The sequence below is a fragment of the Schistocerca serialis genome, chromosome 4 (genome assembly GCF_023864345.2).
Source record: "Schistocerca serialis cubense isolate TAMUIC-IGC-003099 chromosome 4, iqSchSeri2.2, whole genome shotgun sequence".
Lineage (NCBI taxonomy): Eukaryota > Metazoa > Arthropoda > Insecta > Orthoptera > Acrididae > Schistocerca > Schistocerca serialis.
In genome coordinates this window covers 357427205-357453989 of record NC_064641.1, presented here as the reverse complement: position 1 = coordinate 357453989, position 26785 = coordinate 357427205, and the positions used below count along the sequence as shown (strand labels likewise).

The 26785-nt window shown below is 43.3% G+C and overlaps 1 protein-coding gene and 1 pseudogene across 3 annotated transcripts in view; both read right to left on the bottom strand.

The window, feature by feature from the left end:
* Nucleotides 1-1451: 1451 nt before the first annotated feature.
* Nucleotides 1452-26785, bottom strand: part of LOC126474150 (zinc transporter ZIP11) — a 435762-nt gene continuing 410428 nt past the window's right edge. For all 3 annotated transcript variants that reach the window (XM_050101604.1, XM_050101605.1, XM_050101606.1), the window contains one exon: nt 1452-2666. In XM_050101604.1, coding sequence (XP_049957561.1) covers nt 2588-2666 — 79 coding nt within the window. In that variant the 3' untranslated portion in view covers nt 1452-2587. The remainder of the gene's footprint in view (nt 2667-26785) is intronic.
* Nucleotides 17623-17740, bottom strand: LOC126476022 (5S ribosomal RNA; annotated as a pseudogene).

The window sequence follows — 26785 nt, the reverse complement described above, 5'->3', positions numbered from 1 at the left end:
GGATGTAAATTCAACTACATACTTAGGGATTACAATTACAACTAACCTAAACTGAAATGATCACATAGGTAATGTTGTGGGTAGAGCCAACCAAGGACTGCGATTCCCTGGCAGAACACTTAGAAGATGCAACAAGTCTACTAAAGAGACTGCTTACACCACGCTTGTCCGCCCTATTCTGGAGCATTGCTGTGCGTTGTGGGAACCGCATCAGATGGGACTGACGGATGACATCGAAAAAGTACAAAGAAGGGCAGCTCGTTTTGTATTATTGCGAAGTAGGAGAAATAGTGCCACAGACATGATACGTGAATTCGAGTGGCAATCATTAAAACAAAGGCGTTTTTCGTTGCGACGGGATGTTCTCATGAAATTTCAATCACCAGTTTTCTCCTCCGATTGCAAAAACATTCTGTTGGCACCCATCTACATAGGGAGAAATGATCATCACGATAAAATAAGAGAAATCAATGCTCGCACAGAAAAATTTAAGTGCTCGTTTTTTCCGCGTGCCGTTCGAGAGTGAAACGGTAGAGAGACAGCTTGAAGGTGGTTCATTGAATTCTAGGACAGGCATTTTATTGTCAACAGCAGAGTAATCATGTAGATGTACGACTCTCTTCAACTGGCGGCGGTCTCTGTCAGTCAACAGACGACGTCGGCCTGTACGCTTTTGAACTGTACTTGCCCCTTCACTTTCCCACTTCACTATCACATCGGAAACAGTGTACCTAGGAATGTTTAGCAGTGTGGAAATCTCGTGTACAGACGTATGACCCAGGTGACACGCAATCCCCTGACCACGTTCGAAATCCGTGAGTTCCGTGGAGTGCCCCATTCTGTTCTCTCACAGTGTCTAATTACTACTGAGGTAGCTGATATGGAGTACCTGGCAGCACAATGCACCTAATATGAAAAACGTATGTTTTTGGCGGTGTCCGGATACTTTTGATCACATAGTGTATGTGCTGCTATTGTTGCTTAGGACTATCATGTTCTGCCTTGAAGTGGGTTTGCTATGGTAAACTATTAAGACCATTACGTACATCTGAAACATGTTTTAAGTTAGAACTTCTTTTTGTCTTTGGCTCTGTTTCTCCACTTTCGTATACAATGTGTCATGTTTTCTATATTTTGGCAACGTAACTTTTTCAGGTATCTTTCCTTGTGACGCGTGTCGCTTAATCTGTAGGTTACTTAAAAGTAAAGTGTATTTCACCCCCTCGTACTTACCACAATATTAAACTGGGCATAATTTCCTAAAACGTAAGGACATTGCCCATTCTTTCATATAATTCGTTTTGCTGTCTGTAACTTTAGTGCTTTCTCAACCTTTTCTCATGCTTACTACTAAGATCATTCACAACAATACCTGTCATGTTTATAAAACTGTGAATATTTACGAGAGGAACAGGAAGAATTTGTGGCACAAAAAGAAAAATTCAGACATTAAACATGCACATACTTTTATTTCTAAAGTAACAATATTGCTCTCATACGATATACCTGTGGGCACAGCTGCAAAAAATTTGTACCTTAACATTTAAGTTATTACAAAAAAACTGCCCACTCTACTTTTCATGCCAAGATCTTTGGTTCGAATGCAGTAGGGTATTTGTGCTGTTCCACAGTTTGCTACTGCACTGTGGTGTCCAGCTTACACGATTAAATGAAAAATATGTAATTTTGACGGAGATATAATCGAATATAATTTTTGAATTAATTACAGACTAAAATTCTTAGCTTTCTTACAATTGGCAAATTTCACTTATTTCGCTTCTCCTTTCAATGGAGATTAAAAGTTACATTTTGAGTAAGTTATCAAATCTTCTAGTAAAATTTGTTTGAGAAGTGAGCACAATATGAAATTAACTGAAGGAATTAAAAAAAAAAAAGAGCAGTTTCTATATGCTGCATACGTACCAAAACAGTAAGGCAGTTAACACGAGTTAGATGAGCGTCAATAATAGACGCTGGTAAATGCTGCAGAGGGGCAGTGTAAAATTACACTCGTGTATCACAGTTTCGACACAGTTAAAAAACAACTAATACTGACACTTAGATACAAAAATGAAATAGTTAGCACACCGAACTTACAACAACGAGGTGGATTTAATTACATGCTAATTGGTTTGAGGAATATACGGAGTCAGAGATCTACCCATATTAACAAAATAACGGTAGGAACTAATTGTGTGTAGATCATAGAACACGATACAAAATTCCAGTCACGGTTAAGATAAAGGCATCAAACGCGGACAAAGAGAAATACTTTTTGTATCAATAAAAACATCATAAGCGCACATATAATTATCAACTGACAAAATACTGTGAAACACCCACAGAAAAGTACAATACCACTGAAAAATAAGTACACGTCAAAGTTGAGAAGCAGCTATCGTTGGCCCAATTTTAAATCGCACTCTTTTTGTATTTTTTTACTAAAAGTATTGGTAACGTTAGATATAAAAATAAATGCCACCCTGAGGGGTGGCGTCAGCAGCACCCTTGGAGAACTTGGAACTGAGCATCGGCGGGCCGGCGTACGCCGGCACCTGGTCGGCAGGAGCGGCGGCGGCGGCGGCGACTAGCCGAGGCCCACGTCCAGCGACATCATCACCAGGAAGCCCGCCATGGCACCCCACGACGCCAGCTTGCCGTTGCCACTGCAACACGGATCACCATTTCTGCTTACTCCGTCCACTGTTATCTCAAATCAACATATTACAAGCCGAACATAATAAATTTCCTTTGGAGAGACAGGCTTCCATCTACAAAACAACAAGGATTTAGAAATCATGACTCGTGGGAAATTCAACTTATCTTTTTCTCGCACGTGATCCCGCGAATCCTGGACGAAAGGGAAGAAGCACACTCCATATTCTTAGGTTTCCATAAAGTTGTTGACACAGTGCATCACTTCAGACTGTTAACGAAAGTCCGAGTATACGACGCAGGATCTCAGGTATACTGAGCTGATAGAAGTCATGGGATACCTCCTAATATTGTGTCTGGCCTCCTTTCGCCCAGCGCATTGTATCAACCCGAGGGGGCAGGTACTCAACAGCTCGCTGGTTCAAATGGTTCAAACGGCTCTGAGCACTAAGGCACTTAACATCTGAGGTCATCAATCCCCTAGAATTTAGAACTACTTAAACCTAACTAACCTAAGGACATCACACACATCCATGCCCGAGGCAGGATTCCAACCTGCGACTGTAGCGGTCGTGCGGTTCCAGACCGAAGCGCCTAGAACCGCTCGGCCACATTAGCAGGCCAGCTCGCTGGAGCTGCAGCGATATTGAGCCATGCTGCCTGTATAGCCTTCATAATTGCGAAACTCTTAACAGTGCACGATTTTGTGTACGAACTGATCTCTCGATTATGTCCTATAAATGTTCGATGGGATTCATGAAGGGCTATATGGGTGGCCAAACTATTCGCTCGAACTGTCCGGAATGTACTTAAAACCAACCGCGAATAATTGTGGCACGGTGACATTGCGCATTGTCGTCCATACAAGTTCCATCGTCCTTTAGGTACATTAAGCTCATTAATGGCTGCAAATGGTCTCCAACTAGCCGAAAACTACGATTTAGTCAATGGGTATCATTGGACCAAAGGACCCTGTCCACTCCATGCAAACACAGCCCACATCAGTATGGAGCCACCACCAGCGTGCACAGTAACTTGTTGACAGTTTGGGTCAACGGCTTCGTGCGGTCTGCGCCACTCTCGAACTCTACCATCAGTTGATACCAACTGGAATCTGGGCTCAACTGACTAGCCCACAGTTTTCCAGTCGTCTAGGGCCCAATCGATATGGTCACGAGCCCAGGACAGGCGTTACAGGCGATGTCGTGCTGTTAGCAAAGGAACTAGCGTCGGTCGTCTGCTGCCGTAGCCCATTAACGCCAAATTTAGAAGCACTGTCCGACCGGAAACGTTCCTACTACGTCCCACACTGATTTTCCGGGTTATTTCTCGCAGTGTTGCTTGTCGTTTTGCACTGACAGCACTACGCAACTGTCGCAGCTCTCGATCATCAGGCGAAGGCCGTCGGCCACTGCGTTGTCCGTCATGAGAGGTAATGCCTGTAATCTGGTATTTTCGGCACACTCTTGACACTGTGGATCTCGCAATATTGAATTCCCTAACGAGTTCCCAAATATAATGGTCCCGTGCGTCTAGCTCCACTTACTATTCCGAGTTCGAAGTCTGAATTCCCGTCGTGAGGCCATAATCACATCGGAAACCTTTTCACATAAATCACCTGAGTAAAAATGACAGTTTAGCCTTTCATAGCTTGTGTACGCGACACTACAGCCATGATTATACGTGCATATCGCCATCCCATGACTTTTGTTACCTCACTGTATGTGAATGGGTTTAAGACTTCTTCAGCGATAGAACCCAACACGTTGCTCTGGACGGCGAGTGTTCAAAAATGGCTCAAATGGCTCTGAGCACTATGGGACTTAACATCTGAGGTCATCAGTCCCCTAGAACTTAGAACTACTTAAACCTAACTAACCTAAGGACATCACACACATCCATGCCCGAGGCAGGATTCGAACCTGCGACCGTAGCGGTCGCGCGGTTCTAGACTGAAGCGCCTAGAACCGCTCGGTCACTTCAGCCGGCGGTGAGTGTTCATCGGAGACACCGGTATTGTCAAGAATGTCCCAAGGAAGTGTGATACGACCGATCTTGTTCTCTCTACACAAAACGATCTCACGGATAGCGTCAACAGAGACTGTTCGTTGCCGTCTTTGTGTGCCTGAAGGAGATACAGAATGCTGGACAGAAATTCTACTTGGTGTGATGAAAGAAGGTTTCCTCTAAATGTGGAAAAATTATAGTTAATGCAGGTGAATAGGAATAATAACACTGTAATTTTCGAACTCAATTTAGTGGTGTGCTGCGAAATCTGAGTTTCTACCAGCATATAGAATGTTCAAATAACTTAGGGGAATGAAGCTGGGTGACGTCTTCAAATGCACAAATGCAGCAAGGACATTAATAAGCAACGGGAGACGGCGCATTACCTTTTTTTGACAAGGGAGGGACCACGATTCTATGTAGAATTTCGGCAAAAACCCTCCATCTCTATTCACATTCAAATTTCAACAGCTTTCTCAATAACGCTATCGTAATAGCTCAAGTGCATACCACGAGCTCCATAGGACGACCGATGCCAAGGCAATGTTCTGCAGTAGCAGATCTGCTGAGCTGTTGCAAGCGCGTGTCGCACTCCATAGAGCGGTCCCCGTAGTTCCAAATGGTCTGACTAATACATGACTTGCCACAAATGCAAGGAAAACGATAACACCCACCTTACGGAAACCAAGATCATTCTTTACGGATCCTAAATGGCCCTAACCTCAGGTACTGGCCGAAAAACATAGTTTACATCATATTTACGCAAACTGTGACCAATCTTGTTGGAAATGCTTCCTGCGTAAGACAAAAACGTACCAGACTTTGATGCCACCTCGCTATTATCATCACTCACCCGGTGTACGGTTGGTCGATGAAGCAACGCACAACGCATGTCTGATCTGTCTTTCGCTATATCCATTCTGACGAAGGGTGAGGGTAACTCTTCTGACAAATTTTCAGGACCTGAAATGACGTGTGATTCGTGAATCAAGGTACAAAGAACCCTTTCACGCTGAGCCGGATGGTGACAACTATCAGCCTACAGATATCAGTCAGTGTTTGCTGGCTTCGTATCACCGGCATGTCCTAAGGTACTATCAACCTCCTTCCTGATCGACACATCAAGCAAGAGAAGGCAGCCATCCTTTTGCATCCCCATCGTGAAACGACGATTATTCGGATGGACTGAGACCAGTTTAACCGTTTAAATACTTTCTACAATGAGGCCAAACAACAAAATTATCTTTAATGCCGCCGACTCAAAGGCACGTTCGTCGTAGTCTTTCATAAACAAATTAGCAATAATAGGTGAGACCGGGCTTCCCATTGCAACCCTATCTGTCTGTCCAGATTACTGGCCACTAAATTAAAAGTAAGTGGAAATCAACGATATGACGTCATCCGGGTGTTTTTCCGTAAGTTACTTTAACACGCCATAAAAATTAGGTCTCCACACTGTCTACCTCTACGGGGAAGACACGCATCGTTACTTGCGGAGAGCCGGCCGCGGTGGTCTCGCGGTTATAGGCGCTCAGTCCGGCACCGCGCGACTGCTACGGTCGCAGGTTCGAATCCTGCCTCGGGCATGGATGTGTGTGATGTCCTTAGGTAAGTTAGGTTAGGTTTAAGTAGTTGTAAGTTCTAGGGGACTGATGACCACAGATGTAAAGTCCCATAGTGCTCAGAGCCATTTGAACTTGCGGAGACTGGATAAACACCGCAATTGTAGTGTAAGATTTCAATGTGAATTCGCGTTTGGTTGAGTTGTCGTAATCAAAATGTACTTCAAAAGCTAAACATCACTTTAATCTCCTGTCGCGAGTAGCATCAAACAACGCACTCGTTTAGCTCTTGTTCGTGAAAGGATCAGTTACACTCGCCGAGATTGTTTGAGTGCGTGTGCGCGCACGCGTGTGAGAAAGACGACGTAAAAGGTTCAGAAGTCTTCAACGTGAAAATACTGCAGTGCTTTATTACGGCTCTACAGCAAATGATTGCCTTTGTCTTCCTCTGACCCGGATCCACAATGCAACATAACTTTTTTACACTGATAAATGACTCTTCGGGATGAAAGAAGCTGTAAATGACAGAAAATTGTTATTGTAGTAGTAGTAGTAGTAGTAGTAGTATGACTCATTTAGCAATCGTTTGCTTGGTGTCTTCATTCTTTATCCAGTTATTACCACAGTTTTTCAACCTCTTCTTCAACACATTATTTTCATTGTACGTAACGATTTTTTTATTTTTTTCTATTGTCTTCTGCATTCTCGTCTGCAATTTACTTTGTCTCTGCAAACACTATGCTTCCTACTTTGTCATTTCTTCCCATAACGTGAAAATAGGCGTCACCATACGCCCACTAACAAGAAATCAACACTGAATGTTCAACGTGCATGTCGGAGCGCTAACGACAGGGTCGGCGAAATTATGTCATAAGCTGGTATGACACGTAGCTCACTCCCTCTTGCTAATTCGCACCCACCACCTACATTCTAGTATCTGTACCAAGTGGAACCTCGAAAGCGAAATTATACCCACTGAGATATTATTCTAAAAATAGAGACAGAGGAATGGAGAGAGGCGCTCACTGCACACACCCTAAGAGTCACGTTGACATCTGAATTGAATTACTTTCTTTGGAGTGTCCGTACTGTAATTTGGAATTCCGCATGCTGCGTGTTTCTACTTCACCAATTAACACTGCTGATTAATACCAGCCCTACGGAAAGTGATTAGCCCCTCGCAGTTTTAATATGCTTCAATATAAGGGTCTCGCGTTATTTTACAGAGTGGGAATTTTCAAAGATAAGTAAAATTGTAATGAAGCAGTGGGATACTTTGACGTCTATAGTGCTTTACTAGGCATAGGCATCTTGTAGGCGGTATGCTCTTAGCTTTGCTTGATTAGACAGTCACAGAACACAAGAGTTTGCGTGAAGTTTGGAACCATATTAAACTTAATATTTTTGCATTCGGATGAGAAAGGTGGTGGAAATTTCGTGATAAGATTCCGCAGCAACTAAAAACGCTTTGTTTTAAAATCCTGTATGATTTCAGTGACTCCTTCGCCTCTATTTCGCGATAATACAAAACTTTTTCCATCCCACACCGTGCAGCAATATTCTGTAGAGGACGGACAAGCGTAGTATATGCAGTCTCTTCAGTAGTTCTGCTACATTTTCCAAGTGTCCTGCGAATAAAACGCAGTCTTTGGTTAGCCTCTCCCCATAACATTTTCAGTGTATTGTTTCCAATTTAAGATAATCGTAATTGTGATTCCTAGGTATTTAGTTGGACTTACATTTGACTGATTTATCGCGTAATCGAAGTTTAACAGATGACCTCACACTTTTCGTTATTTAGGGTCAACTGCCAATTTTCACATCATTCAGATATATTTTCTAAATCGTTTTGCAATTTCTTTTGATCTTCTGATGAGTTCACTAGACGATAAAAGACAGCATCATCTGCAAACACACTAAGACGGCTGCTCAGATTATCTCCCCAAATCGCTTATATAGATAAGGAACTGCTTCTGGGTCTAGGTCTGGGTCAGAACCACAAGAATAAACACTTTAGGCAAAACAACTACTCATGAATCAAGAACAATGTTGGCAAAGGTAATGAAAGTTTCCTTTCTTCTGGTTTGTGTTGACCACCTACTTACCTTCATTTTACTAGAGTACTATCGTCAGCTGCTTAAAGACGAGAACTACCGCAAGAGTAATTCAGCGTGAGTAACTTTATCAAAATGATCCTTCTGTTTTGGTGAAATTTAGGTTGCTTATTCCATAAGCTATTGTCTCTAACTGCCCATACCTATGAGCAATTATAAATTGGTGGTGACCTTGGAATTGGTCACAAAATGGAATTAGACCGTGTAAAAGAAGCTCAAATAAAACAATTTTAGTGCGTTTATTAATAAACTAAGTATAAATTATTCTTGTACGAAACCATGTGCAATATTCAAGAGCCAAATGTTAGTTTTATCAGAGGCTCTTAATTAATATACAACACTTTTTTAATATTCTCAAAAGAATTCATCAGATCTTAGTCCAAATCTGTTACTCGAGAAACCCCAGCATGCATCTCTGTTATATACAGCATAAACAGATTAATTCTTCTGACACGTTCTCACTATGCTCGCCTATCACAGTTATGCTCGAGCTCGTCTTCAGACTGGCATTCTTGATTGCCGCGGTCACCAGAGCACGTACCCTCATGTAATGCTTCCACACTGCTGGTGGTTTCAGATTTCCACAGTCTCTTGAAATTTTTAAACAAGGCTCTTCTAAGTACAAAATTAATTCAATAAACAAGTAACTCAGGTAACCCAAGTTTTATACAACACAGGGTGCAGAGGGAATCTGTGTACATGCTTGTCACAACCCCCCACCCCATACACACACAAAGACGAATCAGTGGAGCAGGAAAGTATGTGGATGTTGGAAATATTTCACTACCGGTAATATAAGTAGAAAGAGTTACTCACAGATTCTGCAGAACTGACACGGCTTCGAAAAAAACCTATTTTAATCCGTCATGGTGAGTGCTATGTTTGCAGATGGGAATTCCGGACACACTTAAGAGACACTGTGGACGTGGACTCACGCCCCACCCCGTCCCACCTCTCCCCACACACAAATAGACACCTTCTGGCATAGATGGTCTAAGCCAGAAACGTGCCGGTGTCGCCTTGGTGATATCTACGGGAAATATGGAACCCATAGATCTGCAACCAAGGCACCAGGCTTTGGCACCACAAACCAAACTGAGTGTCCACATTAGGTGGCGAGTAGTTAGTCCTCCAAGGGGTAACATTACGTGTTTTCTTTATTAACTTTTAGTTACAGATCGACAGCAGTAAAAAAAAAAAACGAAGAGAAAAGGACTAGTGTAGTCCAAGTGCCCTCCTCAGGTGGACGGGATACAAGCATTCCCCAGGAGATAGCACATCTCGTGCCCGCTACGTGGGGAATGTGAGTCCTACTGCTGCTGAGAAACATAGAACCGTCTGGTCTGCAGCCAACGAGAGAGAAGTTTCCGAAGTGCTGAAGGCTACAGCGAAGAAGCGAATGTTTGATTCGCAGGCTTGCATGAGAAGTTCGTCGATAAACAACATGGTTTTATATTTTCTCTGGCTCGAGAAAGTCTGCTAAAAGTTAGTGGAATGTAGGAGGACTGAGGGCTTCCCTGGTCTAAACTTGAAGGAAAAGGACACCCTAGGGCGAGAAGGGAGCCATCAACTACGAGAAATGTGTCAACACAGTAGACCCTCGCAAGCAACTACGTATGCCACCCAACAATCTACTTCGCAAGTAGCAACAGTTGACATGAGATCTGAAACCCAACCAGTGTGCCAAGCTTTGTCAATAGCAGAAACTACGGACTGATGTGTCCTGTCCCACTATAATTTCATCTCACCCTAGTAAGTCTCTATTTTATATAGGTAATAAATTGCACAATTATAGCAATTCAGAAAGTTTTGGTCGCTTTATACCTTTTACCAAATTACAGCGACTCAAAAAGTTGTGTTTGCCTTTATAACTTTTTTAAAACTACGGCGTGTACCTCAAGCGCCTCCCAACCTTCATCTAGACTACATAATCGCAAATTAAGACTTGAGCAAACTGGGTCGGTATCCGAGCTTCCTCGTTCAGGAAGACGAAAGTCTGTTATTACAGGAGAGGATATTAATGTTGTAGCGCAATGTTTTGTGCAATTATATACTGCATATCAAAGGAATGCGTCAAGGAACATGCCAACAAACGATTCAGAAAAAGCTAAAACTGAGCTTATACAAGCCTACTTTACTTCAACTGCTAAATGAAAATGACCCAGACAGGCTTATGGAATACTGAAAGTTGTACACAATCCGACAAGAAGCCTATCCCAAGTTTTACAAGAGCATTCTTCGAAGCAACTTCTAAGGCGAATGGCAGAGTGAACAAACAACTGTGTCTTCTAGGATTCTACAATAGAGACAGAGTTTAACTCTGCTGCCGGCCGGAGTGGCCGAGCGGTTCTAGGCGCTACAGTCTGGAGCCGCGTGACCGCTTCGGTCGCAGGTTCGAATCCTGCCTCGGGCATGGATGTGTGTGATGTCCTGACGTTAGTTAGGTTTACGTAGTTCTAAGTTCTAGGGGCCTGATGACCTTAGATGTTAAGTCCCATAGTGCTCAGAACCATTTTTTAACTCTGCTGGCGTGAGTGTATGGGCAGGTATTCTCAGCGGTGAGCTGACTGCACTTTATTTTTTGAACGGTACTGTCCGCTCCGTAAATTACTAAATATATCTGACTAAGTGTTGTTAGAAATGGAAAATAGTCCAATATTTGAACATCTACAGCCGGCTAAGGAGAAACTGATACGGCAGCAAGATAGAGCACCCTCACCTTGTGGAGTTATTGTGGGAGAATTTCTAAATGAAAATTCTGATGAATGGACTGGCAGACGGAGTACTAGTTAAACACGTCCACGGTCTCGAGATATCACACCCAGTCTGGATTATACGAAAAAAAGGTGTTTTGTGTTAAGACAAAAAAACTGAGCATATTTAGGACAAATCGAATAGAACTTTGAAATCTACTGTTCCGGAAGATTTGCGAATAAATTTGTAAATCACTGTTCGAAAGATGCAGTGCTTGCTTAGAACAGCATCCAAATCACCTTCAGTATCTTCTGTACTTTCAATGAAAGTTCTGTTGTTGTTGTTGTTGTTGTTGTGGTCTTCAGTCCTGAGACTGGTTTGATGCAGCTCTCCATGCTACTCTATCCTGTGCAAGCTTCTTCATCTCCCAGTACCTATTGCAACCTACATCCTTCTGAATCTGTTAGTGTATTCATCTCTTGGTCTCCCTCTGCGATTTTTACCCTCCACGCTGCCCTCCAGTACTAAATTGGTGATCCCTTGATGCCTCAGAACATGTCCTACCAACCGATCCCTTCTTCTAGTCAAGTTGTGCCACAAATTTCTCTTCTCCCCAATTCTATTCAGTACTTCCTCATTAGTTATGTGACCTACCCATCTAATCTTCAGCATTCTTCTGTAGCACCACATTTCGAAAGCTTCTATTCTCTATTTGTAAAAAATATTTATCGTCCACGTTTCACTTCCATACATGGCTACACTCCGTACAAATACTTTCAGAAACGACTTCCTGACACTTAAATCTATGCTCGATGTTAACAAATTTCTCTTCTTCAGAAACGCTTTCCTTGCCATTGCCAGTCTACTTTTATATCCTCTCTACTTCGACCATCATCAGTTATTTTGCTCCCCAAATAGCAAAACTCCGTTACTTCTTTAAGTGTCTCATTTCCTAATCTAATTCCCTCAGCATTACCCGACTTAATTCGACTACATTCCATTATCCTCGTTTTGCTCTTGTTGATGTTCATCTTATATCCTCCTTTCAAGACACTGTCAATTCCGTTCAACTGCTCTTCCAAGTCCTTTGCTGTCTCTGACAGAATTACCATGTCATCGGCGAACCTCAAAGTTTTTATTTCTTCTCCATGGATTTTAATACCTACTCTGATCTTTTCTTTTGTTTCCTTTATTGCTTGCTCAATATACAGATTGAATAACATCGGGGATAAGCTACAACCCTGTCTCACTCCCTTCCCAACAGCTGCTTCCCTTTCATGTCCATCGACTCTTATAACTGCCATCTGGTTTCTGTACAAATTGTAAATAGCCTTTCGCTCCCTGTATTTTACTCCTGCCACCTTCAGAATTTGAAAGAGAGTATTCCAGTCAACTTTGTCAAAAGCTTTCTCCAAGTCTTCAAATGCTAGAAACGTAGGTTTGCCTTTCCTTAACCTTTCTTCTAAGATAAGTCGTAGGGTCAGTATTGCCTCACGTGTTCCAACATTTCTACGGAATCCAAACTGATGTTCCCCAAGGTCCGCTTCTACAGTTTTTCCATTCGTCTGTAAAGAATTCGCGTTAGTATTTTGCAGCCGTGGCTTATTAAACTGATAGTTCGGTAATTTTCATATCTGATGAACGTTCTATGTTGATAATAAATTTGCATTTTCGTTTGTTTAGTACTATTTCAACAAAGGCATTTTTGACAACTGACTTCCGGCCCACACTCTACACCTGCGCAATTTCATAAATAAATCATTAGTTTTTTTTTCCAAATCCGGGTTGGTAATTTACGTGTTATTAAAACGCACAGAATGATAAGTAAGAGGTTTGGTTTGTTACATTTGGATAAGCCCATCCCCTCGCTTGAAGACTGTCGCGAACAGTGGCTTCGCTCTCGAACCGCCAGCGACAAGTGGCCTACGGCGACCAGCACAGCACAGCACAGTGGCGGATGAGCGGCTGCTGCGTGGGTCCCGTTAAAGCTGCGAGCATTACCGCGAATGGGAGCAGCCGGTGCGACGGTGCGTCGCGCACGCCTAACAAGTTGCGTGAGGCCGCCTCGGCACGCGGGCCGCCTCCCAACAACTGCATTAACCTGCGCGTACAGCGACCGCCGGCTTCTGGGAATCATCTGGGTGCGGCGCGGTGCGGGCACGCACTTTGGTGCGCGGGCAAAGCGAGCGCAGCGCACTCACTTCCCGTTTCCTCGGCGCTCTGACGTCCCGCCTACAGCGACGTCAATACAGATTCGGCACTGGTTCAGTGGCAGCAGCACATGAAAGCAGTTGACAATACAATGTGTTCCCTGATGAATGGTAAATACAGTCGGTTACAAAGTAACACACGAGGCACTGTAACTCCGCAATGGTAAGAAAGCGTTCTACGGAAATGAAACTGTCGAAGTAGAGACATAAATGTTTTGCCTTATAATGTAAACGATATTTTTGCTCCTTGCTGTTTCAGTACACCACCACGGATAATCACCGTGATACCCCATTACGAAAACATATAGGACGCGAATTCACGTACAAATTAGGAGATACAGTTCCGCACTGTCGCCTGATAAACAAAGTAAGAGCCTACGGAATATCAGACCAGCTGTGTGGCTGGATTGAAGAGTTTTTAGCAAACAGAACACAGCATGTTGTTATCAATGGAGAGACGTCTACAGACGTTAAAGTAACCTCTGGCGTGCCACAGGGGAGTGTTATGGGACCATTGCTTTTCACAATATATATAAATGACCTAGTAGATAGTGTCGGAAGTTCCATGCGGCTTTTCGCGGATGATGCTGTAGTATACAGAGAAGTTGCAGCATTAGAAAATTGTAGCGAAATGCAGGAAGATCTGCAGCGGATAGGCACTTGGTGCAGGGAGTGGCAACTGACCCTTAACATAGACAAATGTAATGTATTGCGAATACATAGAAAGGAGGATCCTTTATTGTATGATTATATGATAGCGGAACAAACACTGGTAGCAGTTACTTCTGTAAAATATCTGGGAGTATGCGTGCGGAACGATTTGAAGTGGAATGATCATATAAAATTAATTGTTGGTAAGGCGGGTACCAGGTTGAGATTCATTGGGAGAGTGCTTAGAAAATGTAGTCCATCAACAAAGGAGGTGGCTTACAAAACACTCGTTCGACCTATACTTGAGTATTGCTCATCAGTGTGGGATCCGTACCAGATCGGTCTGACGGAGGAGATAGAGAAGATCCAAAGAAGAGCGGCGCGTTTCGTCACAGGGTTATTTGGTAACCGTGATAGCGTTACGGAGATGTTTAATAAACTCAAGTGGCAGACTCTGCAAGAGAGGCGCTCTGCATCGCGGTGTAGCTTGCTCGCCAGGTTTCGAGAGGGTGCGTTTCTGGATGAGGTATCGTATATATTGCTTCCCCCTACTTATACCTCCCGAGGAGATCACGAATGTAAAATTAGAGAGATTAGAGCGCGCACGGAGGCTTTCAGACAGTCGTTCTTCCCGCGAACCATACGCGACTGGAACAGGAAAGGGAGGTAATGACAGTGGCACGTAAAGTGCCCTCCGCCACACACCGTTGGGTGGCTTGCGGAGTGTAAATGTAGATGTAGATGTAGATAGCTGACCAAATGTTGCTAGTCTACGTCCACCACAATGAATGTAAATAATGTACTCCGATGCTCCGGAGACTTCGGCATAGGGACTGCAGCATCGAAGACCACTGACGTTCACAGAGATGGTGCTGCCATTACAACAGAAGGGAACAGACAACTGACGAAATCACCCAGGTTGACAAGTACAGCTACATGCTGGAAAAGCACAAAAATATCTGTGTGGTTCGAAACTAGTCAACTGACCCTAAATAATGGAAACTGTGAGATCATCCACATGAGTGCTAAAAGGACTCCATTAAACTTCGGTTACACTATAAATCAATCAAATATAAGGGCCGTAAAAATTCAACTATATAGCTAGCATTAAACTGGAACGAAAGCACAGAAAATGTTGTGGAGAAGGCGAACCAAAGACTGCGTTTTATTGGCACAACACTTAAAAGATGCAACAGATCGACTGAAGAGACTGCCTACACTACACCTGTCTGTCCTCTTTAGGAGTACTCTTGTTCTCTTTTGGAGTACATCGAGGAAGTTCAAAGAAGAGCAGCGCGCTTTGTACAATCGAGAAATGGGGAGACAGTGTAACGGACACTGTACAGGATTTGGGGGGGGGGGGGGAAATCATTAAAGCAAAGGCGTTTTTCGTCACGACGCTATCTTCTCCCGAAATTTCAATCTTAATTTTCTCCTCCGAATGCGATAATATTTTGTTGACTACGGCCTGGATAGGGAGACACGACATCATAATCAAAGATGGTAAATCAGGGCTCGCACGGAATGACATAGGTCTTCGTTTTTTCCGCGCGCTGTTCAAGAGTGGAAGAACAGAGAATTATTGTGCTCGTGGTTCGATGAACCCTCTCCTTGGTACTTAAGTCTGACTTGCAGAGTAGTAATATAGCTGTCGATGTATAAGAATCCGTAATAGCTATGATGCAATGATTAGGATAAAGAAAAGAAAGTGCCACACGGTTCTTGTTAAGGGAAGTAGTACAAGTCTGGAAAAGCCTATGCGATGAAACTTTGCTGTTTCATTTTGATTCGGTGAGCAAAAGATTATAGATGGATTGGATACATTCGCAGTCTCCATGTTGTAAGGACGACGATTTCCTAGGTGACGCCACAAATAGAGAGCGACATTTTTTCTTTTCACTATTACAAAAAAATGACTTCCACGAATGTTGAACTATTATAATCTGAGAACATTGTTTGTGTGGTATCCGTATCGACACAAATCATCGCCTCACAGATGCTGCATTATGGCAGGGTGCACTGACATGTTGATGCACATGAACATTGTTTCCTTTACTGCACCCAGCACACAACGCTGTAAAATGTGTTCATACCCTTTTGTATTTAGCTTTTTCTTGATGATAATAGTAACGCCACACCCTTTGGCAATCGCACTCAGAAATTCAGAGAGAATGTTACCCATCACTACTATTTTACCTGATCGCAAGTATTCGGAAGCTGTATTAAACTCTGACTCTAGTACTGGATCCCCTACGGCTTCAATATCGACTGATGTTTCTTCCTCAATCATTGGACAAATCCTCCCAATCGTCAAAGCCTTCAACGTACTCTTTCCACCTATCCGCTCTCTCCTCTGCGTTTAACAGAGAACAGTGCACTCTTAATGTTGACGCCCTTGCTTTTCATTTTACCGAAGGCTGTTTTAACTTTTTTATATGTTGAATATGTACTTCCAGCTACTTTTTTTTCGGTTTCTAAACATTTTTCCTGGAGCCGGTTAGCCTTGTCTTCCCCACACACTAACTATTTACTTCATTAGTAAGTAACCTACATTTCTGTATTCTGGAATTTCCTTCAACATTTCTGCACTTTTGTCCATCAACTTAAACAGTATTTTCCTTACACGAGGTTTCTTCGCAGTTACCTTGCTTGTACCAATGTCTGTCTGTTCAATTTCTGTGATTGCCCTTTGGGAGTTGTCCAGTCCTCTTCTACTGAACAGCCTACTGTGTAATTAATTATCGTAGCATATCTCTCAGAAAATTTGAAACACATCTCATCATTCCTCAGTACTTGTGTATCCCACTGCCTTCCATACTGATTCTTCCGCACGATTCTCAAACTTCATTCTACTTTTCATCGTCACCAAACAATGATCTGCTCCAGTGTATACCTTACAATCCGATATCTGATTTTCATACCTCTATCTGATCATGATGTACTCCAGCTGGACCCTTTCCATACCTACAGACCTTTTCCAAGCATACGTCCTCCTCTTGTGACTTTTAAACGGCTCACTCGGTGTTACTAGATGAAATTTATGGGAGAACTTTCTTCTCTCACACACGGAGCCAGATGGTGGAATGATTAGCATACTGGACTCGCATTCGGCAAGACGACGGTTCAAATTTGCGTTCAGCCATCCAAATTTTCGTTTTCTGTGAGTTCGCTAAAGCGCTCCTGGCAAATTTCGGAATGGTTGCTTTGAAAGGGAAAACCGGTTCCTTTCCCCATCCTTGAAACAACAGTCTGCAACTGCTATACGAAATGATGCGTTGTTAAAAAGAAGTCACTAGTCACTGTATGCTGTCTCGATTGCACAAGGGGTGGGATTCTTCCTGCAAGTGGGTCATGGGATATGAAGTAAGGTCGAAAATGATAGCAAAAATAAAATAAAATTGGAAATATAGTCAGCTGAAGGTGTTTTTCATTTGACTTTTATATTGAGCAGCCGAGGTCCCGCAACCATCCTGTATAAAAACGGACTTACAGAAAACGCAAGACTTCGAGTTAAAAATTGAACTCCGCCCGAACTGGTCATGAAGGCCCAACGGTACCGACCGGCCGCCGTGTAATCCTCCCCCCACAGGAGCCACTAGATGCGGATATATAGAGGCATGTGGTTGGCACACCGCTCTCCCGACATGTGTCATTTTACGACACTGGAGCCGCTACTTCTCAATCAAGTAGCTCCTCAGTTTGCCTCACAAGGGCTGAGTGCACCCTGCTTGCCAACAACGCTCGGCAGACCGGATGGTCACCCATCCAAGTGCTAGCCCAGCCCGACAGCACTTAACTTCGGTGATCTGAAGGGAACCGGTGTTACCACTGCGGCAAGGCTGTTGGCAAAACTTCAAGTTTTCACGGCTTTAACCACACATCAAAACCACCTCCAGGTGGCAAATAGCTACGTTATTTCATACGAGATCTTCTCCTTCCAAATACGTGAGCACGCATTACGCCATAATCCTCCCCCGTAAAATCGGGAACTCACTTGAGACTTTTTTAATTTTTCCATACTGGCAGCGTAACAGTACCCAATGCTGAGGATCGCTCATAGTAATTCCGTGTGGCTCAACGCTCTGGTGCAAGTCCATCAATTGGACGTGACTTCGCCGAGTTGCATGTCCCTGACCTACCCTTCCCTGAAAAATGCTCGTCTCGGAGCACAAAAAAAGGCGAAGGTGCTCCTCTTTAAAAGACACTGAAAGAAAAGTGGGAATCAGCTGCCTCTGTCCTCGTTCCACCTTCCTCACCAAACATTTTGGCATGCGAATATATTCGCGCTCTTTTAACACAAAACATTCTAAATCCTTTCACACCGTCTCTCTTTGTAGCAAAGCCTTTATATAAATCAGCATCTCCCTCTCACGTCACTGTCATATATAAGTCTGCCTCCCACTCTCTCCTTTTTCACCCACTACTATTTTCTCCTGTATGTCTCTCCCAGTGCCACTGTCTCCTCCTCTGCCACTTTCAATGCCTATCTCTCGCACCGGCCGGGTTATCACATTAGTTAGCACACATGATTCGCATTCGGGAGGACGACGGTTCAAACACGCGTTCGGCCATAATGATTTAGGTTTTCCTTCACTTCCCTACATCGTTAAGGCAAATGCCTCGATGGTTCCTTCGAAGGGCACGACCGCTTTTCTTCACCATCGTCCGTAACCGAAGATTGTGCTCCGTCTCTAATGTCCTCGTTGTCGACGGGACGTTAAACACTAATCTCCACCTCCTTCTTCTTCAATGTCCCACTGCCGTTGTCTTAGTCTCATTTTTCTTCTCTCCCGTTACCACTATTTCTTTCTTTCTCGCTTACAGTCGGCTGTCTTTTTCTTCAAGCAAGCACAACTGACTCCCCCAGACATGTCCTTGGGGATAGTTTGCTCAGGGTTTTCATCCATTGACAGAAAAATTTTAACACGTTGGTATAGGGGATTGACCAAACTGGGACATTTTTTTCGTGTTAAAGATTCGCTGGTTTTAGGGAGGGGAGGGGCTTCCTGATCCTCTAACCCAATGTATGGTCTTCATTCATCTCTCCATTTTCATTTCGACTGTCTCCTCTGTCCTATGTTCCCACTGCTAATTCCTCCATCCATTTCTTTTTCTCTTTCTATCTCTCATTGCCGATCACTATCTCTTCTCTTCTCTCTTTGGCTCCCATTGCTATAGTCTTCATCTCTCTCTCTCTCTTTCTCTCTCTCTCTCTCTGTGTATGTGTGTGTGTGTGTGTGTGTGTGTGTGTGTGTGTGTGTGTGTGTGTGTGTGTGTGTCTCCATTTGCTCCCACTGCCGTTTTCTCCTATCTGACTCTTCCGCTGCCACTGTCTTCTTCTCTGAATGTTTCTCTGTCCCCCTGCTATTTTCTTTGCCCTATTCTTTATCTCTCCCATTACCACTTTCTCTTTCTTTTTCGCATAAAGTCTGCTGTCCATCTCTTCAACCACCATTGTCTGCTCTCCGCATATGTCCCTGGGAATGGTTTGCTTGGGAGGTTTCACCCACAGACCGAGAAACTTTAGCATTTGGTTACAGGGGATGGGGGAAAGTGGGTAAATTTTTCCCCCTTGGGAGGGAGATCAATTGATAGATCCTCTGATCCTACATATGGTCTCCACTCATCTCTCTTTTTCGTTTCGACTGTCTCCTCTCTCCTTTGTTCCCACTGCTACTACTTCCATCCATTTCTTTTTCTCTTTTACTGCCTCTCTCTTTCGCTGACCATCACTAACTGCTCTCTCTTTCGCTCCCATTGCTAAGTCATGTCCATCTCTCTCTCTCTCTCTCTCTCTCTTTCTCTTTCTCTGCTCTCTCTCCAACTGTCACTTTCAATCTCCCACCATCACTGTCTCCTCTCCCCTTCTCTCCTACTCTCCCACTGGCACAGTCTCCTCTCTCTTTCACCATCACTGTGTCTCTGCTACTCACTTTCAGTAGAAAATGCGTGAATATGTTCGCATACCAAAATTTTTGGTGAGGAGGAAGGGGAATAACTTTTGAGGCCGCTGGTTCCCCACATTCCTGTCACAGTCTTTTGAAGAGGAACACATTCGCCTTTTTTGTTCTTCGACAGGAGCTTTTTCAGATGGTTCCCTTCTTCTCCCTTTTACAGCAGCGTGTGCTGTTTCTACACACATCAAAAAAGGTTTTGCATCACCTCAGTTCCCAGAGTTCCGGAAGCTGTACAGAAAATTGGAACAGAGGTCAACATAAACATCATTTCCGCCATTTTTACTGCTCATGAAAACCACACACTGCATGTTGTACCACCATACAGCGAGACCTTCAGAGGTGGTGGTCCAGACTGCTGTACACACTGGTACCTCTAATACCCAGTAGCACGTTCTCTTGTATTGATGCATGCCTATATTCGTCGTGGCATACTATCCACAAATTCATCAAGGCACTGTTGGTCTAGTTTGTCCCACTCCTCAACGCCGATTCGACGTACATCCCTCAGATTGGTAGGTGGGTCATGTCGTCCATAATCAGCCCTTTTCGATCCATCCCAGGCATGTTCGATAGGTTCATGTCTGGAGAATATGCTGTCCACTCTAGTCGAGCGATGTCGTTATTCTGAAGGAAGTCATTCACAAGGTGTGCACGATGGGGGCGCGAATTATCGTCCATGAAGACGAATGCCTCACCAATATGCTGACGATATGGTTGCACTATAGGTCAGAGTTAGTACTCACGTATCGTACAGCAGTCACGGCGCCTTCCATGAGCACCAGAGGCGTACGTCGGCCCCACATAACGCCACCCCAAAGTAACAGGGAACCTCCACTTTGCTGCACTCGCTGGACAGTGTGTCTAAGGCGATCAGCCTGACCGGGTTGCCTCCAAACACGTTCCGACGATTGTCTGGTTGAAGGCATATGCGACATTCATCGGTGAAGAGAACGTGATGCCAAACTTGAGCAGTCCATTCGGCATGTTGTTGGACCCATCTGTACCGCGCTGCATGGTGTCGTGGTTGAAAAAAATGGACCTCGCCATGGACGTCGGAAGTGAAGTTGCGCATCATACAGCCTACTGAGAACAGTTTGAGTCGAAACACGAAGTCCTGCGGCTGCACGAAAACTATTATTCAACATGATGGCGTTGCTGTCTGAGATCCTCCGAGCCATAATCAGAGGGCAGCGGTCATTCACTGCAATAGCAGCCCTTGGGCAGCCTGAGGGAGGCATGTCATCGACAGTTCCTCTCTCTGTGTATCTCCTCCATGTCCGAACAACATCGCTTTGGTTCACTCCGAGACGCCTGGACACTTCCCTTGTTAAGAGCGATTCCTGGCACAAAATAACAATGCGGACGTGATCGAACCGCGTTATTGACCGTCTAGGCATGGTTGAACTACAGACAACACCAACCGTCTACCTCATTCCTGGTGGAATGACTGGAACTGATCGGCTGTCGGACCCCCTCCGTCTAACAGGCGCTGCTCATGTATGGTTGTTTACACCTTTGGGCGGGTTTAGTGACATCTCTGAACATTCAAAGGGACTGTGTCTGTGATACAATATCCGCAGTCAACGTTTATCTTCACGAGTTCTGGGAACCGGTGTGATGCAAAATTCTTTTTATGTTTGTATAAAACGAATTCTGTACGTCAGTAATGTTTTGACAGTTTATTTCTATACTTTGGCGCACATGAATAACCAGTAAGTAACCATAATATAAAGTAAAAAAAAAGTATCATCTCCCATGATTGCAATGCGAGTTTAATTTACACTTCTTGACATAAAAATGCACAACATTTTTAGGCTACACCTACTGTGCATCAAAGAGTTCTGTGTCTGATTTGCAAATACGAAAAAATAAATTATTTTGTAAGGCACTTTTGCCGCCAAGTGGCACCATCGAATAATTTCCAGGTTAAGGCAGCGTGTGTAGCTGTGAATTGTCCATTATACAGAAATGCTACTTTCATTAGCTCAGTAAGAAAAACCATCTATTGCAAAAAAATTACATTACAGCGCGTCATAGCGACTAAAAACACAGTTTTGGTGACCTCAGAACCCTTGCCGTATACTCACTACGTCAGTTAAAACTGATCACATATTTCTGCGTAGGTACAGTAACTCTGAACCTCTAGATTTCAGTAAGGGCTACGAAAAATTTTCCAAGTTCCACGAGAATATCGACGTGAGAACATGCGATAAAAATTACAACATAAATAGAAATTACAGACGTTCCCACAGCAATAATGGCACTTTTCGTACCCAAAAACCATGTTTTTGTCGCGATTTTCAAGGAACTGCCAATGAACTAATGGTGCTTTGAGAAGCCGTCTAAGGTCCAACCTAGACCACACCTAATACAAAAGAACGAACCGGGTTGCTCAATTTGCCTGTGCTCTAGGAAGAGTGTAATGTTTAAATTTTGACTCTGTACTATACGATAGCTACAGTGCGAAGTGTGGCTATAAAATAATAGAACTATTGATGCAAAACATTTTACTTGAAAAACACACATATTTAGTTATTGTCACACTCAATATACGACCCCTTCTCTGTCACTACAATGCTCCACGGGAATTCTTATTGATGGAAACAGTGTTGGAAATGTTCCTCTGTGAGCTCCTTGAAGGCGCGTGTCGTGATTTCTTTCATTTCTTCAACGAACTAAAATCCTTTTCCATTTAATACAGATAGGATCTTGCGCAGTAGATGAAAGTCAGATGGTGCTACGTCAGGTAAATAAGGTGGGTGGTGTAACACTGGGATACTGTACTTCGCTAGAAACGTCTACAATTCTTTATGGGATGGTGCGTTGTCTTGATGCAGAACCTATGAGTTGCTATTCCACAATTCGGGTAGGTCTTTTTATTACGTGGATAATTTTCAGCACGTCCTCGTACATCCCTTTATCAAAGGATGAGAATATCTCCTAGAAGTGTTAAAAAAAATGGCTCTGAGCACTATGAGACTTAACTTCTGAGGTCATCAGTCCCTAGAACTTAGAACTACTTAAACCTAACTAACCTAAGGACAACACACAGATCCATGCCCGAGGCAGTATTCGAACCTGCGATCGTAGCGGTCGCGCGGTTCCAGACTGTAGCGCCTAGAACCGCTCGGCCACTCCGGCCGGCTCCTAGAACCGTGGCGAATGTCTGTGTTACATCGATATATATCGCAAGTCATGGTGGAGTGCCTGGCCAAGAGTAACTAGAACTCAAGTACACGATTTTTATGTCCTCTTCCACTCGCACTCTCAGCGAGCAAAAAATGACAATACATGTGTCTCTATATCTTTTATCTTAGTCTCATAATGCCTACAATAAATATACGACGGAGCAAGTACAATTGTCACGGTCTTCCTCGAGTACAGGTTCTGCAGAGTTACAGAACACAGTATTGCGAGAAGAACGTCACCTATCTTCCAAAGATTCCCATTTAGGTCTCCCGAACATCTACAGGCAACAGTGACTGACGGGCTAGCAGCGCGTCTCTGAATTTGCTCCACTTCTGCAGTCGCACCTATTTCGAAGAATTTCAAACGTTCGAGAACTCCAGAATTGTGTCTTGCGTCCGGCTTCCTTAACAGACGTGATGCAACATTGAAAAGAAAAAAAAAATCCCAGTACGTTCTACTTCACGATTTTATAAGTTCGTTCCGTTTCATATCACTTCGTAGTATTACCTCTAGATATTTAAACGATATAACGAGCTCTCAAAGACCTCCAATAACTTTTTTTTTTGTTACGGCTATGTCGATTCGTTGAAGGGCTGGTGGAATTTAACAGCCTCAACTACAGATTAATTTTGTGACTGAACTAAACAAGTGGAACTTTCCTCCCCATTTGTATTCCCAGGTCGAAAACTATTTCCACCATCAGCATCGAGCGTCAGCATATCACAGGGGCAATTTCGCAACTTTGGCGTTACACATTCTTCGACGAAATGTTTTTCGTACATTATAGTTTGAGTTCACTCATTTCAAGTCACACTCATTCTTGTTTTTAAATGGGAGTTCTTCAAAAATATTCAACTAATAGGATAAATTCTCCGCGAATACAACCATTTGTATGACCTTCCCTCAAACGTTAACGCTGGAAGAGTCTGCACTGTTCAGAACGGCGGCATTGCTGTCACTAATTACTCACTGACCTGCATTCATCCTCTGACGTCAAGCTAGGCACTTTTACTATAAAAACCGAATTTCAGAGGCGATTAAGACATTGAACATCCTTAAAGTCAGCTGCGTCACAATGTGACAGTCTTTCCACAAGCCACGCTTTGGCTGTGTGAACTGCATTCCTTGAGTACGTTCCACCTTCACCTTGGGCTGGTCGGATTTGACTTTATATTCGACAAGTTCTTTTCCTGACCAGTTCAACGCTCGCGTCATACAACTGGCACGCTACGTGTAACAGCTGCACAAGTTTCATGTTTAGCTAAATGCTCGGAATTTCACACCTCTAGGTATTACGCTTGAATTTCTAGTTTTGGTGAAGGCTTATAATCGTTGATATCATATTGTACAGTTGTACAGCCAACGACTGTACGAGTGTTCTATCATTGATTGTGTTGCTGCAGTCCTCCTTTATTTACTGAGTCTGATTTTGATACTACAATACTAAACCACTGCGAAATGATCTAGAGGATAATCAACAGAGAAGTTGTTATCATATTTAGAAATCTTTTCTACAGTAGCAGCTCAGTCTCAGACCCCCCCCCCCCCCCCCTCTCTCTCTCTCTCTCTCTCTCTCTCTCTCTCTCTTTTTCCCAGGCAGAATCACTGTGCGATTTGCATCCTTTTCTCGAAACTGTTACTTTTTAATGTCTTAAGTGGACAACAAATTCAAAAGTGGATATTGTTTTTTATCCTTGTTTATTTATCGTAAACTTTAGTGTGTGGAGTCAATTTGCACTGCACTTTGGCACACTAAGATCACATATCCGATAGACTTTAATTCCTTTTGTTCAATATTTAATACGAGCCTCTTATGCATGTCTGAGAGTAACATTACGCTTCCTCTATAAGAGGAAGTGTGTATCAGGAATCCAACTGAGTACGCTTGTGCTCGAAATCCTAGTAGCAGCGTTTCCCAAATCTGAGCCTTTGAGAAAGCCACTATATTTGTCGGCAATGTAAAATTAGTTTGCATCGGTTACCGTCGCCTCTTCTTTGTGTACTGCTTTCCTAAGTGACCAAACTACAAAAAATTCTTCGTGATTTAAATGGCTGCATAGGTAACGGACGAACCAAAAAAGATCGGCTCTGTGAGTTGATGTGACACAAAAGGGTGTAAATACTGGAATGAATTTATCATTTTTTTAAAAGCAATGAGCATTAAATATTTCAGCAAGATATTTCTGATAACTTTGAAGATTTCAAAATGACTTTGAGCCGCAAGACTCTTTAACGAGAGTTGATTTTTGAGGTTCTACAGGCACTTACGAGAGAAACCTTGCTCTCTTTCAATTTTTTACAGTAGTTGTTGTTTGTTGTAGGTCGCTGGAACAACGAAGTGCAAGTAGATAAAAGTGGATGTCATTCCCGTTTTCAAAACGGGACGTCGCAGAGATTCACATAATTATAGGCCAAAACGCTGACGTCAGTCTCTTCTGAAATTATGAATCCTGTGTTCAGGTCACGCTTTATGACTTTTTGGAGAATGGAAATGTCCTATGCAAAAATCGGACCAAAGATACTGCGAAATTCATCTTCCTCCGCTCAAATACGATATCAGCGCTGAAGACAAAGCCGTCCATGTTAATGCCATATGGCTGCACTTCCAGAAGGCAGTCGATACAGTTCTGCACTGTTGTTAAGTGAAAAAAACACGAGCTTATCAAGTCTCGTGCCAGATTTGTTATTAGACTTCCCTGCAGACAAAACTATTCTCGTCGTTCTTAAATGGGACAAAACTGACGTAAGTAAAGGCAGTACCCCAAGGAAGTATAATAACAGCGCTATTGTTATATTTAATACTAATGATCTAGTGGAAACCTTTGGAGGCTCCGTGAATTACTCCGGGAAGACATTTTTGTCTATAGAATAATTGCAACGCCAGAAGGCTGAAGCAGAGGTTAGACGACTGTTGCACTGACTGGCAGTTGGCTTTGAATGTAGATACATGTAACGCACATCGCATAAATAGGCGAAAATATCCATTGTTGTTTTATTGCACGACTGACGACAAATCACTGGAACCATTAACTACCGTAAAATAACTAGGATTAGCCATTCAGGTACACATAAAACTAACTGTGGGAAAAGCAGATACCAAGCAGAGATTCATTGAAAGAATTTAAGGAAATGTTATTAATGTCCGAAAGAAGTGGCTTACAAACTATCCGCAAGCTCGAATCTTGCGAATTTCTCTTAATAAAAGAGACAGAGAAGATCCGACAAAGAGCGGCACGCTTCGTCACGGGATCGTTTGGTAAACGATAGAGCGTTATGGCGATCCTCAACAAATGCCAGTGGCAAACACAAAGGGATGCGTTATGCATCACGGATATGTTTACTGTTGGACGCTCAAGAGCGCACCTTCCAAGAAGAGTCGGACATCGTATTACTATTTCTCGTGTACCACTCGTGAAACGACTAGTACGAGAAAAGAGAAATTAGAGCTGATACGCATGTTTATCGACAGTCGTTCTTACCACGTACAATCTGTGAATGGAACAAGGAAGAGAAGGAAAAGATAGTGGTACCAGAAGTACCCTCGACTATATGCCTACAGGTGACTTACTGGCAATACGTGTACGAGCAGTTCGGGAGTGCGGGTGAATGCGAGGAGACGGTGACGTGATGAAGGTTCAAATGGTTCAAATGGCTCTGAGAACTATGTAACTTAACTTCTGAGGTCATCAGTCGCCTAGAACTTAGAACTAATTAAACCTAACTAACCTAAGGGCATCACACACATC